The sequence below is a fragment of the Astyanax mexicanus genome, chromosome 4 (genome assembly GCF_023375975.1).
Source record: "Astyanax mexicanus isolate ESR-SI-001 chromosome 4, AstMex3_surface, whole genome shotgun sequence".
NCBI classification, from domain to species: domain Eukaryota; kingdom Metazoa; phylum Chordata; class Actinopteri; order Characiformes; family Acestrorhamphidae; genus Astyanax; species Astyanax mexicanus.
Genome location: NC_064411.1, coordinates 26,326,793 through 26,345,015, shown reverse-complemented (window position 1 = coordinate 26,345,015; position 18,223 = coordinate 26,326,793). Strand labels below are relative to the sequence as shown.

The 18,223-nt window shown below is 39.7% G+C and overlaps 1 protein-coding gene across 7 annotated transcripts in view; it reads right to left on the bottom strand.

The window, feature by feature from the left end:
* The window catches only part of LOC103036023 (rho GTPase-activating protein 12), a 74,696-nt gene that overhangs the window by 19,047 nt on the left and 37,426 nt on the right, over positions 1–18,223 (bottom strand). For 3 of the 7 annotated variants that reach the window (XM_049476799.1, XM_049476801.1, XM_049476804.1), the window contains exons 3-7: positions 7,932–8,171; positions 6,097–6,228; positions 5,393–5,491; positions 4,879–5,010; positions 1,198–1,236 (exon numbers count right to left, since the gene is read on the bottom strand). In XM_049476799.1, coding sequence (XP_049332756.1) covers positions 1,198–1,236; positions 4,879–5,010; positions 5,393–5,491; positions 6,097–6,228; positions 7,932–8,171 — 642 coding nt within the window. The remainder of the gene's footprint in view (positions 1–1,197; positions 1,237–4,878; positions 5,011–5,392; positions 5,492–6,096; positions 6,229–7,931; positions 8,172–18,223) is intronic. The other 4 variants (XM_049476805.1, XM_049476802.1, XM_049476800.1 and 1 more) reach the window with 3 other exon arrangements.

Sequence of the window (18,223 nt, the reverse complement as noted above, 5' to 3'; positions counted from 1 at the left end):
TTATCAGTCTGTAGCCTACTGCTAACCACGGCTAGCAAAGCTGGAGCAGCATTAGCTTTATTTGCTAACCGTGCTAAGCTCTAACTCTGTCACCACTTAGAAATGAGTATCATCAGTCTGAAGCCTGCTGCTAGCCCCGGCTAGCACTGCTGGAGCAGCATTAGCTTCATCCGCTAATCGCGCTAAGCTCTAGCTTCTTCGCCATTTAGAAATGACTATTATCAGTCTGTAGCCTGCTGCTAATCCCGGCTAGCACTGCTGGAGCAGCATTAGCTTTATTTGCTAACCGTGCTAAGCTATAACTTTTTGCCATTTAGAAATGAGTATTATCAGTCTGTAGCCTGCTGCTAACCCTGGCTCGCACAGCTGGAGCAGCATTAGCTTTATCCGCTAACTGTGCTACGCGCTAGCTCTTTCGCTGTTTAGAAATGAGTATTATCAGTCTGTAGCCTGCTGCTAACCCTGGCTAGCACTGCTTGAGCAGCATTAGCTTTATTTGCTAATCGTGCTAAGCTCTAACTTTTGGAGCTGAAAATGGATAATGGGTGTAGAAACAATCATATCATAATCTTATTATCAGCCTTTAGTGTGTGTGTTTACTGTGTTAAAGCACTCTAAATATCACCCTGGCCTACCGGAACACTCAGGGTTCCTCAGTGTAGAACTGTCGGGTTGCATTTACTAGCGGTTAGCTGCTAATGCTAATCCTTTGTGGAAATCTAAGCTTACTGTAAATAAACAGAAGCTCTTTACTCACCCAAATAAACAGTTTTCAGGAGAGAAATCTGTGTAGATTAACATCCAGCACTCGTTTGACTAAAATATATATATATTTTTAAAGAATTTAAGATTTTGTTTACTTAGCTTAGCTTTACTTAACTTAGCTCACCTTAGTCAGGTTCCAAAAAATTATACTATTTAGACCTTACTCTTAAATTGAAGCATGCTGATTAAATACATGACTCCTTTAATATTCAGAAAACTGAAGTAATCTGATTATGAACACATTTTTGAGAGCATGTAAACACACTGTTAACAATTTATAAAAAAAATTTACACAGGTGAAATTTGACCTGATCTAGTTCCAGTTAAAGTATTGTCTCTGAATGATCTGTGATCTTCCATGGAATAACCTAAGCATTAATACTCCAGCTCTCTAGAACATATTAGGCCACTGGATGGTACAGGCATACATACTGTATGTGCCTTGTCATTGTGAGGTTTGGGCCGAGAGATCTGCAGGAAGAAGATTAAGCGATTGATGAATGAGATAAGAACAATGCTCATTGTTGAAGGTCTCTGGCAGCAAAGTAGAACAGCAAGTTTGTACAGTACTGTGCAGATGTTTCAGGCTCCTAAACACATTAACATAATTTATCACAGGAATAACAGAGCTTTTACTGTTAAAGTGTTTTATCCCTTTAGAGTAGATGTAGATAAATATAAATACAGTAGAAAGAACCCAGTGGATGTGTTCAATTTTATCAGCAGCTCATCATCAGTGGTTTGCCATCATTAAGCTTGGTAAATCATGATTTATCAAACCTGCTGTTGCTATTAACTTATATATTTTTATATTTACTCTTACACTTACATGCCACATGTCATGGGAAAGGAACTCGTATAATTTTCCTTGATTTTTGTCATGTCCCATGTACTGTATTTTTCGCACTATAAGAATGAATTAAATTAAAATACTTTAATTTTCCCAAAAATCATCGGTGCATCTTATAATCCGGTGCTCCTTATGTATGAATTTTATCAGTCAGGTATTAAGGAGCAGTAAAGCCACTCTGCTGAAGTACAGAGTTAAACAGGAGTTTCAGTTTAGTTCTCCAGCAGTATTAGCATTAGCTAAGGTGAGTATTATCAGCCTGTAGCCTGCTGCTAACCACGGCTAGCACTGCTGGAGCAGCATTAGCATTACGCACTAAGCACAAGCCATTTTGTCGTTCAGAGGTTAGTATTATGGGGACAAACCGCTGGCTAATATCGCCCTGGCTTACCAGAACACTCAGGATTCCTCAGTGTAGCTCTATCGACGGCAGTTATGTGGCATTAAAGGTTAGCCGCTAATGCTAATGCTCCAGCTTTAGAGAAAATTTGGAAATCTAAGCTTACTGTAAATAAACAGAAGCGCTTTACTCACCTAAATAAACAGTTTTCAGGAGAGAAATGTGTGTAGATTAACATCCAGCACTCGTTTGACTTCTCTGACTCGTCTGAAAACGTTTTTTTTTTTTTTTTTTAGAATTACAGTTTTGTTTGCTTAACTTAGCTTAGCTTTACAGATCTCACCACCCAACGCTGAGATCTGCTGAATTAGAAGGGAAACATTGCGACACCCTGTTCCTTACTAGTGTCGCTTATAATGCGCCTTATAACCTGGTGCACCTTTTGTATAAAAATAGACCAGAAAATAGACGGATATTGATATTGCGCCTTATAATCCGGTGTGCCTTATATACAGGTGCTGGTCAACGAATTAGAATAATTTGAAATAGTGCAATCATGAAATTCTTTGAATGCATTTTTTGTGCAGAAAGCAAATCAGGTGTTCACCGCACCTGTCCTACTTGTTAGACTAATCACAGAACTCGTTACCTGGAAAAATATTTGCTCAGCTGAGCTTTCCAAAAGGCCCATTTAGGCCATTTAACTGTGACACTGTTGTTTTATTGAATTAGAATAATGGAGAAACCGTTTCATTGAATTAGAATAAATGCTCGAATTTTTGTTTTCTGTGAAGAGTGTTCACTGTGCAGTATAAAGTCAGGGTTGAGTAGAATTTCTAAGTTGTAAAATCAATCAGGGGTAAGCAGCGCGACCTCTCAACCGGAATAGTGGCTCAAATTCAAGCCCTTCGCCAACAAGGCTTGACCCAAACTAAAATTGCTGAGCAGCTCGGCATCAGCCAGTCTTCCGTCTGCAAAGCTCTCAAGAAAAACTGCAGCAAGCACACCAACTGTTCCGGCGTCCGAAAAACTTCTGCTCGCGACAACAAGCAGCTGAGAAAGATCGCAGTCAGCAACCGGTTCAAGTCCACTTCCGAGCTCACCGACTTGTGGAACAAGCAGACCGGCGCTGACGTCTCCAGATCAACCACTTACCGTCGTCTGCGCGAACTCGGCTTCAAATCTCGCGTTCCAGCAGTAAAACCGATGCTGAACAAGAAACAAATGGAGAAACGGCTGAAGTGGGCCAAAGAACACGGCGAGTGGACTGCTGAAGACTGGCAGAAAGTGATCTTCAGTGACGAATCACGCTTCTGCATCTCCTTCGGTGACCAAGGTCCTCGTGTTTGGCGTCGTGGTGGCGAAACCTACAACCACGAGTGCGTGAAAAGATCCGTCAAGTTTCCCCAGAGCGTTATGGTCTGGGGATGCATGTCCGCTCGAGGTGTAGGGAAACTCTGCTTCCTCAAGAAGACTGTCAATGCTGCCGTATATCAAGATGTTCTGGAAACGTTCCTGATTCCGACTGTTGAGGAACAGTTCGGCGAAGAAGACTTCATATTTCAACAGGATCTTGCACCGGCTCATGCGGCAAAGTCGACCAAAGATTGGTTCACTAAAAAACAGCTTGAAGTTTTGGCATGGCCGGCCAACTCGCCTGACCTCAATGTCATTGAAAACCTTTGGGCCATCGTCAAGCGGAACATTCGCGACAGAAAGCCTACTACGCTGGACCAACTGAAGCAGAACATCGCCACTGCCTGGGAAGCTGTGAGTGCGGAAACTTGCGACAAGCTGGTCAAATCGATGCCGCGGAGACTTCAGGCAGTCATACAAGCCAAGGGGGCAGCCACAAAATACTGAGAAAGTGATGACTGTAATTATAATAAAAATTATTCTAATTCAATGAAACGGTTTCTCCATTATTCTAATTCAATAAAACAACAGTGTCACAGTTAAATGGCCTAAATGGGCCTTTTGGAAAGCTCAGCTGAGCAAATTTTTTTCCAGGTAACGAGTTCTGTGATTAGTCTAACAAGTAGGACAGGTGCGGTGAACACCTGATTTGCTTTCTGCACAAAAAATGCATTCAAAGAATTTCATGATTGCACTATTTCAAATTATTCTAATTCGTTGACCAGCACCTGTAGTACAAAAAATATGGTAAGCTAAAATGCGCAAAGAGTCGTTGTTAGTGTAGTTGTTAGAATGTTATAATCGCACAGTATAATCCTCCACTCGTCTGCATTACATTTCAGAGTTCTATTCTTAATAAACAGTTTTCTTAAAGAACAGGGCTTTGATTGTACAATGCTGCACTTCTTATTAACATTATTTTGAAGAGTTTTCACTCATTTAAACAACTCGGAACTCTAGTTAAAAAGGTCAGTTTTAACACTTTAATTACTAAAAAAATGCAGGTAGTATATCAGGCTCATTATAACTGGTTCATGTCAGCAGTTATGAGAAATAAGTCTTGTTGTGTGAATACAGCTTTAGTGTTTTATTCAGAAAATAAAAACTAAATCAGATAGGGAGCATTTTAATTCTAATTTTCATAGCTCTATTTTTTCTGCACAGCACAGTACAGTACACATCATTTAAACCTACATTAGCTGCCTTATGAAACAGGAAAATATATAGCCAGTCAAGTTTAGATTATTTGGTCATTAGTCAGAGTCTTCCATATAAACCACAGCTTCTCCAGGTGCATGGCTAAAAGTGCAACACATTTTATAGTTTTGATAATATTTGTGTGGATTGTCACATCCCATCAGGTTTTCATTAAAGTACTGAGTGTTAGGTCCATTAATCAAACATGGTCTCTACTGCTGCAGATACTTCCATTCAATTCATTTGTTCTATTTCCTTATTTTAATCCTAGAAGCTGTCTATCTGAATCAGTATATGAATGAGTTTGTACCTTGTCATTAGGCTCTAACACACACGTACTGCGCCTCCACTCAGTCAGAACTATGTTGGCCGGCTGTCTCCGATCCAGACTGCGTGTTTTAGGCATTTCTTCACTCTTTGGCATCAAGGCAGGTGGAGTCATCTAAAACAGAGTAAAGCAGAAAGAGAGGGTATAATGCTATTCCTCAACACAGACAGAACAGCAGTGACTAATCATTTATTTACTGACACGGCTGCATCGTTTAGAGAAGTTAGCAAACAACAGCACAAATTTAAGGATCAGATATGGGAAAAAAAAACAACAAATCCAACTCAACTCAACTCTTATGTAACGAACCACAGTAAGTTGTAAACATAAAGCACTGATAAACACTAGGGTTAGGTAATCAAAATTTGATATCAAAAGCACCGACTGAAATGTCACACTAATACAGAATGGTGTAAAAAAAAAAAAAAAAATTTTTTTGGTGCCTGTCTTTATTGAAAATTGGTACTGAAAATTTCCAGTCCTAGTAAACACTTACCTGTTTTCTCAAATTCACTTTTGGAAGTTCCCACTCAGATCTGGAGCCGTCTGCACTGTAGTAATACGGCCGCCCCTGTTCATCTGTGTGCTTAATCCACTACACACACACACACACACACACACAACAAACACACTTGTAAACTTTTAGGGACAAAAGAAAAAAGCTACAAGAAGCAAAAACAAATAAATTTGGTGACACTGACCATGTCCATGACAACTTTTTCCCCTTACACTTTTCATTTTAAAAACAGTAGTTTCAGACTGTTAGATCCCACTGCTCATTAGAGCTGCAACTAATGACTATTTTGGTAGTTGGCAATTTTTTTTAATAAGTTAACAATTATTTCTACCAAGCCCTCAATTTCTTCAAAATGATAAAATAGAAACACCTAAAAGTGTCATTTAATTCCCATTTAAATGCCCAGAATATATGTAAATGTGAGTAAATACATATAATCTGTTGTGTTTGGGCACTTTTGAAGACACAGACCAAGTTGAGTGTAATCTGTGTGAGCAGCCCACCTCCCCCTTTTTCCTCTCCTGCATTTCTGTGCCCAAAGTAATCATTATTCTACACTGATATTTGCAGTCAACAAATTTTATAATCAACATTATCGATTATACTGAATAATCGTTGCAGCCCTACTGCTTAACTAGCTGCTCTTTATCAGTGTTAGTGTATCTGTGTCTGTGGGTGTATACCTTCTCATTAGTATAGTCAGACACATACAGCGTATGTCCATACTCATCAAGCTCTTCTGACCAGCCTCTAGGGGGCGAGCCATACTGGCTATCTGATTGGCTACTCAGATAGTTCTCCTCCGACGAGAAAACCTTCACCCAGGCAATCACAGACCAGCGGGAAGAAGTAAGAAGAAAGAGGGGGAAGAAAAAAGAAAGGAGGAAAGGAGTGAGAGGATACAGGAGGAGGAGGCAATCATTAAAAAATAAATAATTAAATAAATCATCCATTCCATCACCAACAGCAACGTATTAGTGTTATTACAACGCTCGAAAACTACATGCTGCACATCCACACCGCAATAAGAGAAGAAACACATCAGAGAAAGAGTTAGATTAGACAGTAGTAGATTATGAGACCCAGGGTGATTTGAGGTCAGTATGCTATCCCATCATGCACTACAGCATTGAACTGAGCAATCATTCAGGAGGCTGAAAGTGAGTGTGTGTGTATGTGTGTGTGTGTGGTGGGGGCATGCATGGGCTTGTGTTTTTATAGAGCCCCGGGAACTAAAGAAATGTGTTGAGAACAGTTCTATAGGTTTGGGTCTATACGTTTTAACCTAAAGGCTGTAGTTCCACCAATTATTATCGTATGGTACATATAAAAGCATTATGTAAACTATTTTCAAAAATACATTGTCGTTGGTGTGGTGCAGTGGATAACACCACCACCTGTCAGTGAGCTACCACATGTGGGGACTGGGGTTCAATTCCAGGTCTGGGTGACTGAATGCTGTGCTACACCAATATGAGTCCTTGGGCAAGACTCCTAACACTACATTGGTCCACCTCTGTAATAAGAATAACTTTGTAAGTCACTCTGGATAAAACCATGTAATGTAATGTAAAAACGTTAAATGACAGTGACTGTGATGATTACATACAGGGGTTGGACAATGAAACTGAAACACCTGTCATTTTAATATGGGAGGTTTCATGACTAAATAGGAGCAGCCTGGTGGCCAATCTTCATTAACTGCACATTGCACCAGTAAGAGCAGAGTGTGAAGGTTTAATTAGCAGGGTAAGAGCAGAGTTCTGCTCAAAATATTGCAATGCACACAACATTATGGGTGACATACCAGAGTTCAAAAGAGGACAAACTGTTGGTGCGCATCTTGCTGGCGCATCTGTGACCAAGACAGCAAGTCTTTGTGATGCATCAAAAACCACGGTATCCAGGGTATTGTCAGCATACCACCAAGAAGGACCAACCACATCCAACAGGATTAACTGTGGATGCTGTAAGAGGAAGCTGTCTGAAAGGGATGTTCGGGTGCTAACCCGGATTGTACCCAAAAAACATAAAACCACGGCTGATCAAATCATGGCAGAATTCAATGTGCACCTCAACTCTCCTGTTTCCACCAGAACTGTCCGTCACCACAATCAATTATTGTGCTCTAAAACCAGGTGTTTCAGTTTCATTGTCCAACCCCTGTATAACATTATTTATACCACAGTTAGTTCCAAATCTGTAATGTGATTGGCTGAGAGGCGGTAATGCACTGTACCAGAAACTCTCATTGTATTACTCCACCACATACAGGTAACGCAGCAATGATGCAGCGCTTAAAAGCCAAACAGCGCTGCTACAAACAGAGCAGCAATGGAACTATTTTAACTTGCGGAGTGTTTATAACCAAACAGATCGTAACCGTGCTATAATATATAATATTACACGTGGATGTTAGATCTGTGTTAGATGTGTGTTAGATGTAGGTAGATGTTAAGCTCAATAGAAGAGTAGAGCTTTGGGAAAAGGGCTGGAGACTCTTTTTCAAAAACGGTACCTCAGGCTCTGTGTTTGTGTTGTCCGGTTTTTCCTTGGTGTTGCAGTCCCGTGCCCGCGGGGGCTTCCATGCCCTCTCCTGGGTGGCGCGGTTGTAGTAGAAGATCCGGCCGTTCGGATCTTTGTGCGTCTCCCAGTCTCCATGTATGCTGAGCGGAGAGGACGAGGGCAGTGGCGGCTGAGACGACTGCGAGATCTTCAAATCCTGCAGGTTAGTGTAGACAGGTGAGTCAGAACACCTCTGACCCCACAGACAGACACACACACACACACACACAATAACCAGATCAACATTCAAACACCGGAATCTACTTCATCCTAAAAATGTGTTTTGATATGGAACAGTTTGAGCGGTAAAATCATTGTGATCGGTGCATGCAGTTGTACAGAGGAAAACATGGTGCAATAAAGACCTATATTTTTGTAACCCAATAATACACAGTTAATGTTGTGTTCACGTGATCAGTCACTATTATACGTTTATTACAGGACTCTGTGTCATTGAGTGGACTAAGGCACTGCCAATATGATTTGAGGACTTCTTTTACAAATCCCACCTCCGATGGCTGCTCGCCATCAGCAGCCGGAGTCTGAGAGACTACATTTGGCCATGCTCTCTCTGGGTGGGTAAATGGTGCACTCTCCCCTCATCACCCCCAGTGTGATGTGGGCCAGCACAGCCGTCTGTTAGCTGATGTATGTGAGCTCAGTCACAGCGCTGGCTATGCAGTAATGCTTTACTGGCTGCAGTTGGAAAGGAGGAGGAGTCTGACTTCACATGATCAGAGGAAGCATGTGTTAGCCTACACCCTTTTGGTGTTAAGAGCATTGCTAGTGATAGGGAGGCTCCTAATAAGTGGATGGGGTAATTTGCTTTCAAATTTGGTAGAAAATGGGATAAAATGAAAAATAAATAATCCAAACAAATTTCTCTGAAGTATGGTAGTTATTGTGAGATTATAGAGATATAGATTTTTATACAGATCAGTGTTTCTCAATCCTGGTCCTTGCACTCTATTTTAACACACCCCCTGCTACTCTAACAGGGCTTGTTCTACATGCTACATTTACTCTGCTAGTCAATAAGTAATGTTTTGAACTAATTGTACTTTTAGAAGTTGTTTTAACGAGATCTCGCGAGATTAAAACAGACAATATTTCTCGTCAGGCTTAAACCTGTCTCGCGGGGCAAAAAAACAGTGTGGACTTTTAAGATTTAAGAGGGATCTGGCAACCCAGTAGCGATAGCGATAGAGTATGATGGCTGAGCAGCAAGAGCAGCTCTCAGCAGAAGAGAAAAATTAGGGGATTTGTATAGAAGATCCTTCTGCTACTTTTAAGTTGTATGTCTGGCTGCATTTTGGCTCCAGTGGAAACAATAAACGGTAACAGAGTGACCAACAAGACACAAACCATATGTAAATACTGTAAGTAAATCCTACATGTGACTGTTTCATATGCAGTTGTACTAATCCCTTAGCTCTGTACTGTATTAAAAACATGTTCTGTCTCTGTTTGCACTTCAAGCATAGTCTTAATCTAACTGGTTATGGTTACGAATTAAATTACAAGAGATTTAGGAGAAAAAAACACAAACCATAATCTTAATATGACTGGTTGTGGTTTCTATATAGAATCAATGTGTGAGAGAAACCAGTCTGTTAAGTTTGTGTTATATGATTTTGTCAAATAAAACTCATTTTTGACATTTTCTTTAAAATTTTACTTTTAAATCTTGTCTCGTTCTCATGAACCCAATATCGTGTTTCGTCTCGTTCTCGTGATATTAGTGTCTCGTCACACCCCTAGTGGACAAGGAAGGACTGCAATTTTTTTTTCTATTTAAATATTAAATGAGATTATGGAAGTGACTTACTGAATACTTTCACTTCCTCAAGCAATAATTTAAATTACAACTTTACTTCTACTTGAGTAAGTATTATTTGAAGTAACAGTACTTTTACTTTAGGTTTTGGCTACTCTAGAACCCTGGCTCTTAAATTAAAGGAAACTTATAATTGTAGGTCACATCTACAGTGAGTCCAAGAAGTATTTGATCCCTTGCTGATTTTCTTTGTTTGCCCACTAATAAAGACACTATCCTTCTGCACTTTTAATGGTAGATATATTCTAACATGGAGAGACAGAATATCAAGACAAAAATCCAGAATATAATTTTAAAGAATATATTTTAATTAATTTGTATTTCAATGAGGAAAATAAGTATTTGATCCCTCTTGCCAAACACACTCAATACTTAGTGGCAAAGCCTTTGTTTGCAAGCACAGCGGTGAGACGTTTGTTGTAGTTAACCACAAGTTTAGCACACACACCAGGGGGAATTTTGGCCCACTCTTCTTTGCAGATCCTCTCTAAATCATGAAGGTTGGTGGGCTGTCGCTTGGCAACTCTGACCTTCAGCTCCCTCCATAGATTTTCGATCGGATTGAGGTCTGGCGACTGGCTGGGCCACTCCATGACCTTAATGTGATTTTTCTTGAGCCAATCCTTTGTTGCCTTTGCTGTATGTTTAGGGTCGTTATCATGTTGGAAGACCCAACCATGGCCCATTTTCAGATCCCTGGCAGAGGGGAGGAGGTTGTCCCTCAGGATTGTGCGGTACATGGCTCCATCCATCTTCCCAGTGATGCGGTGAAGTAGCCCTGTACCCTTGGCAGAGAAACACCCCCAAAACATTATGCTTCCACCTCCATGCTTGACGGTGGGCACAGTGTTCTTGGGGTCATAGGCAGCATTTTTCTTCCTCCACACATGGCGGGTGGAGTTGAGGCCAAAAAGTTCAATTTTGGTCTCGTCTGACCACAAAACCTTCTCCCAATAACTTGGTTCATCTTTCAAATGATCATTGGCATACTTGAGGCGCGCCTCCACATGTGCTCTCTTCAGCAGGGGTACCTTTCGGGCACTGCAGGATGTGAATCCATTGTTGCGCAAAGTGTTGCCAATTGTTTCCTTGCAAACTGTGGTCCCAGCTGCCTTCAGGTCATTTGCTAACTCCTGCCGAGTGGTTGCAGGACGATTTCTGACCGTTCTCAGCATCATTGCCACCCCACGAGGCGAAATCTTCTTTGGAGCACCGGGCCGAGGTCTGTTGATTGTCATGTTATACTCTTTAAACTTTCTGATAATTGCACCAATAGTTGTTACTTTCACATCCAACACCTTACTAATCTTTTTGTAGCCCATTCCAGCTTTGTGAAGGTCAACAATTCTGACTCTGAGGTCCTGTGACAGCTCTTTGGTTTTACCCATGTTGGAGACTTGAAATCTGTGTGATCTGTCTGATTCTGTGGACAGGTGTTTTTCACACAAGTGATTAGTGAGAACAGGTGGCTTCAGGTCAGGTAACAAGTTGATTGGGAGTGTCTAACTGGTCTGTAAAAGCCAGAACTGCTAATGAATACTAAGGGATCAAATACTTATTTCACTCCATGAAATACAAATCAATTAATATATATTCCTTAGATTTATTTTCTGGATTTTCTTTTTAATATTCTGTCTCTCCATGTAAGAATACATCTACCATTAAAAGTATAGAATGATCATGTCTTTATTAGTGGGCCAACGAAGAAAATCAGCAAGGGATCAAATACTTCTTGGACTCACTGTATGTCCTCATAATACACCATTACATTTATTAACATTTATTTATATGTTTTATTAAAACACTACTGTTGCTTTACAGTACTAGAAGGAATAAACTGCAACTGGAACTGGAAAGCATTATCAAACAAAATGAAAATAAATCTGGGTACGTTTTAAACATTTGGGGGCTTCTGTTACTGAAACATGAGGTCAACAAACCACAGAATATTCAGGATCTGTTTTGTATATCATTACATCTTAACAGAAATGTAAAGAAAAAAAAAAACAGGAAATGGAAAAAGGGAAGTCATGTACACAACAGTCAACAGAGAACTTAAAAGATTTTGAAAAGCATTAGTGAGCAGAGTGTACCACCCTTAACGCCATCGTGAGAAAGTGTGGGGTGTGTTTGAGCGTGTGTGTTCTGTGTGTGAGTGTGTGTTCTGTGTGTAAATGCGTGTGAGTGTGTGGTTTGAACGTTACACTGGTAATTGCACAACTGATTGTGAGGATGTTCAAGTTCCTTAAATTCAGTCTTTTCTGTACAAACCTCACTCTTGCGCAGATGTACAAGTCCGATAAGGAAAGTGTGAAACCACAGCATTTCCGACTCACTCTCGCTCTCTTACTTCTGTTTATGAACTTAATACTGCAACCTAATATTTACTCTCAATCAAAAGGTACCGACATTTATTCTACATGCTTAACAAATATTGCCAGTTTAATCTTTGTGGCCATAACCATGGGAAGTAGGGGTGCTGGGGGGCTGCAGCACCTGCTGATGGCATGAGTATGACTTAAAAAAAAAAATAAATACATAAAATAAATAAAATAAAATGAAAAACAATGGGAACATAAAGATAATTATTTTAATCATTCTTTTTTTATGATAATCTGTTTTTTACGGTGGCCGAGAAAGCCCAGCGCAGTGCAAATTGAAAAGCGCTGCAAAAGCACAAAACACATCCATCAAAATTACAACACAGGCGCAGCAAATAGAAAAACGCGCTGCAAAAAGAAAAACGTGCTGCAAATACAACCACAACACAACGGAAGTGAGTCACAACACAACGGAATTTTCCCGGGGGACCTTAAAAGATGCTGTACCAGCTGTATACAAAGGACAGTAAGTGGCAAACAAGCTTCTGAATAGGGCTGAACGATTAATCGTTTTTTAATCGAAATCGCGATTTGAATGGACGCGATTTTTCAATCGCAGGAGCTGCGATTTGAATTAGCCAATAGCCTGCAAGTGTTTCCAACTTATGTGGTTAAAAGCGCCTGTTCTGTGTCTGAGAGGCTTGTGTGTGTGTGTGAGCACACCGCCTGCTCTTCTCCGATTGGCCTGATGCAGCAGGGGCTGGATTCATTTGAATATTTTTTTCACTGGAGGGCGGGGCTGCGTTCAACGCAACGAAGCCAGCATGCACTGCCGCTCTCTCCATTGCAGCTACATCAGGGTGAATTAAATTTAAAGTGGCGCTTGGACATGAGTGGAAGACTTGGATAAAATAATTTAAAGCCAGGCGGACACTGTGCAATTGTTTAAATGCGTTGTAGAGTTCAGATTGTCTGCGAACCCGAACCTGACTTGATGCCCGAACTCGCGCCGGGTCAGCAGAGAATTCCCTCCGCTTTCCTTTGCGCTCTGTCAGATGGTGCTCCAGAAAATGGTCTGTGAGGTAGATCTGTTTTAATACAACAAATCACACTATGATCTTTATGATGTACCACAAGTTACACTGTTATAATCACACAGTGCTGCACGCGTGTCAGCCGCTGCAGCTCTGCCTGTTTAAAGCTCCGCGCGTGGGTTAATCGGTTTGCGCCGCACACATCGCCGGGGTGACGACGCGTCTTTTTGGGGCAGAAATAATATTTCTTTATTTTATTTCTGCTATTGCGTGCCGTTTTTCGTTTATATCTTTTGGAATTCGTTATATTGTAATTTTATTAGTATTTGGGGATTATTAAATAAAATATAAAAGTAATATATAAACAGTATAAATAAATATCAGTTTGTACCAGTGTTGGGAGTAACGGCGTTAAAACAGCTTCTGGCCGCTGTGCCTGTGGTTTGGCGTGGTGAAGTGAGGCACAATTGTGACGATTTGCTGCTCTAATCAATTCAGTGATTGCCGTGGACAAGCCAAGTTCCGAATTAAGGACGTTAAGCTCTTTTTAGCTGCTCCGATGTTTGTGGTGCTGCTGCTTTCTCTTTTAGAGCTTAGATTTTCTGCCCGAACCTGACCTGACCCGAGGACCGACCCGAAATCGGGCTCCTATTTTTATTTTATATAAAGCTTTGGTGTGCTAATCATAATGTTGCTAAGTAACCAATTATTATTGTTCACTAAAGCGAACGAAATAGCGAAAACTGAAAGTGAAAAACATTTGTGTTAACTGAATCTGATAAAAACGGCAATTAAAAGAAAATAACATAACTATCTCGAACTGTATTTTGTGTTTATAAAACTAACTACAACTAACTGAAATTACTGATAGAATACCCTCATTTTCGTGTTAAATTAATTTAAAAGCGCTGTTGTACAGCGGAGTTGTACAGCGGGCGGTGTTGTGCCGAGCGCGTGGCACCTGGTCCGTGGCGTTAGTTCTTGTGTAAAGCGCTCGCGCTAGCCGCAAAATACGACAGAAAACACTGAGAAACTGCAGAACTATCTATGGGATTACAATATGAGCGCCAGGCAGATGAAAGAGAAACAGCAGATACAGCGTGAGAATATTTACCTGTGAGTAGTAACTCACACCAGAAATCTCTCTCTCTCTTTCTTTCTCTCTTGCAAAACGTGCAGGTTTTGGGCCTGATCTAAGCTCTATTCTCTTTTGGCAAGGCTGTTGTTATATTAATACCATTTTAACGGTCATTAGATTGTTGTTTTTGTCCATTATTTTTTTTGTTTATATATACATATTTCCTTTGAGGGTGGCTTGGTATGTTTAATTTCATCCCCAGACGCGTTTTTCCGTTTTTTCCGTTTTTTTCAGTATTACAAGTTTTAGTAATTTTCTTTGGTTGTGTGGAGAATTTCGTTTTATTTTTTTTAAATTCGTTAGATTATATTTTTGTCAACATTTTGGGTTTATTTTCGTTTGTTATTTTTCTAATAGTAAATGTATAATTGATTTCCTTTTTTGATGGGCGAATATTAAAAAGTAACGCGATTAGTTACTTTTACTGGTAACTAATTACTTTTATAGTGGAGTAACTCTGTTAGTAACTCAGTTACTTTTTTGGAGAAGTAATGAATAACTATAACTAATTACTTTTTCAAAGTAACGTGCCCAACACTGGTAGCTACCAGTATGAAGCTAACAGCTAAAAACTGATTTACTTTTAAGTTCATTTATTTGTAAAAATGCATCTCAAAACTCAAAGAGTTTAGGATAAAACCGATATTTTGCTTTTTTTTTTAGCTTTTCTGCTAAGGCATTACTGTCCACAGCGGACCAGTCAGTTACTGATGTTGCAGTTATACCTTTTGTGCATGCAAGCATTAATGATGCTACTTTTGCATTTAATGTGCAAAAAAACTGATTTACTTTTAAGTTAATTTATATTGTAAAAATGCATCTCAAAACTCAGACTTTACAGTTACTGATGTTGCAGTTAAACCTTGTTATTTATTTTGTTGTTACTTGCAATTTAAAAATAAAACTGAAAACTGCATTTAATCTGAGATACCTGTGAATATTTTATGTGGAAGAAGTTTATAAATTTATTTGATAGGTATGGTAACCACTAATACAGGTTTAGGTTTTTGATGGATTAAAAATAATCGCAATTTAAATCGCAATCGCAATATTCTGTGGAAAAATCGCAATTAGATATTTTGCCCAAATCGTGCAGCCCTACTTCTGAAAAGTAAGTTATGTTTATTACCTGTGATTACCACAGTTGTGTGCATATTATTAAAAGTTCTGCTTCACAAAACGCCTTGTTTGCCACTTATTGTCCTTTGTACACATAGTGAAGTCCGAGACGTTACTGAAGACGCAGCTTAGCTGGTACAGTATCTTTTAAGGTCCCCCGGGAAAATTCCGTTGTGTTGTGGTTTTACTGGGTATTTACAGACCCCTCCAAAAGTACTAGAACACTGAGGTCAACAGTGAGGTTAACCTGTCACAATAGTGCTGGGCGATATGGGAGAAATCATATATCACAAAATGGAATTTTTTTAGATCACGATAACAATATATATCATGATATATCATAATTAAGCATGTTATAATATCATTGCAATATCATTACTTATTTTTTTCAAACTATATTTCAGTGGCATTAAACCAAACTTTCACAATTGAGAATTACTACCATTTAGTACAGCAATATCTCATCTCATCTCATCTCATTGTCAACCGCTTAGTCCGCGAAGGGTCGCGGGGGTGGGGGGGGTGGGTGTGTGGGGCTGTAGCCTATTCCAGCAGGCATCGGGTGAAAGGCAGGATACAGCCTGGACAGGCCGCCAATCCATCGCAGGGCAGACAGACACAGACAGACAAACAGACACATTCACTCACACACTCACACCTAAGGGGCAATTTCAATCAACTTCCAATTAGCCTGAACGTGCCATCTTTGGACTGTGGGAGGAAACCGGAGAACCCGGAGGAAACCCACGCAGACACGGGGAGAACGTGCAAACTCCACACAGAAAGACCCGGGACGCCCCAGCCGGGAATCGAACCCAGGCCGTCTTGCTGTGAGGCGTAAGTGCTACCCACTGCGCCACGTGCAGCCCCTAGTACAGCAATATATATATATCAAATAAAAACAAATGAGGTAGGTGCAGTAGCTATTTTTTTCATAAGGACAATGCGTCTCCATTGTTCAGCTCTCATGAGTTTAATAACGTAAAGCATGTCTCAAACCGGCATGTCCGTGTGTGTCCGTCAAATAACGTAAAGCAGCATCATGTCACAAAACCACATTATGAAGCTTTTTTTTTGTGAAGATTTGAAGACTTTATTATCACTTATAGAAACTGAAATGAAATTACTATAGAAACGATATCATCCCCACAATATTTATCTTTATATCGCGCAGCACTACGTCACAGTAACCATAATTTAGACATTTAGAGATACAGTCCCCTCCAAAAGTAATGGAACAGTGAGGTCAATCCCTGTTTTCTGCTGTAGACTGAAAACATTTGGGGTTTATATTAACACAAACATATAAATCAAAAGATCAATATTTCAGCTTTTATTTTTCAGGTTTTTTACATCTGGATTTGATTCACAGTACAGACGATTCAGCACCTTCTGTCTGAACCCACAATTTTATTGTAAACAAAAGTTTTGGAACATGTGACTGCCAGGTGTGTTTCGTTGCCCAGGTGTGTCCTGATATATTAATTATTCAAACAATAAATAACGCTGTGAGTCTATGAGTAAAAAATTAAGCAACTGTGAAGCTGAGAGAAGACGGAAAATCAATCAGAACCATTAGAGCACAAATATTGTTCATAGCCAGAACTGTTTGGAATGTGCTGAAGAAGAAAGTCGTCACTGGTGTACTAAATAGCAGATGATGAACAGGTAGACCAAAGAAAAACCACAGTAGTTGATAAAACAGAAACATTGTGAGTTCTGTAAAGAAATACTCTGAAAGTACTGTTAGAGACATCAGCAACAACCTCCAGAGGACAGGAATTAAGATGTCACAATCTACTGTTCACAGAAGACTTAATGAAGAAAAAGTACAGAAGCTTCACCAGATGATGAGCATCTAATGTTGATGGAAGTACATGCTGTATATATAAAGACGTGGCCTGGGTGTGTGCTATGCTCGGACTGCAGCTTCAGTCGGCATTACAGAGGAAAATGCAAAGGAAAAAAGGTGAATGTGTTCACGTTTGTGCCTTTCAGTATGCAACATTACGTGCTTGTCACTCTACTGCTCATGACTTTACTTTAAAATGTCGGCACCTGGAGATGTAGCTAACGCTACGGGTTGTAAACAGTGGTTTTAATACACTTTACACGTTAGAGCTCTCCGGATTCTACCAACAAGATGTGGAGCTACTTTGAGCCTGGATAACGGTGTAAAAACGATGTGTCTGCAGGGGCAAGAATATGCCCAATATCACTGAGTCTAAAGGGTTTTTAAACAAACGGAATAAAATTGCTGCATCACAGAAACCTGCAAAAGAGCGGAGGTGAGCTATTTAACAAAGATTTGTACTCTTTATCATGTTTTACTACACCAAAATCAATTTTACACCGGAGTTCTCCTTTAAGTCTCTTGTGTTGTAAAAAAATAACAATAATGTAACAAAAGAACACAAAGCAATAAAAGTGCAGAATATGCTGTGCCTGCATATAAACATCAAACAAACAACTATAAAAATATCCTTAATTTTTCCAATAAATTGCAAAACGAATACAAAATAGACTGCTGACAATAAATAACACTGGTATTATTACTATATGGGTTTTTTTCTAATTGTTGTAAAAAATTATACTAATATCATGTACAGGTTGTAATATCATGTAAATTTACATGATTTTTTCATGACTTTTCCATGCCTTCAAGGTGAATTTCTATGAACATTAGGCCTAAAATTATCTGATAAAAATTTTGACACGCAATCTTTAATAATACAATGTGTGTCCGATCCTGAGAGCTCCACTGTGTAGAATTAAATTATTGAATTAACTCTGAGC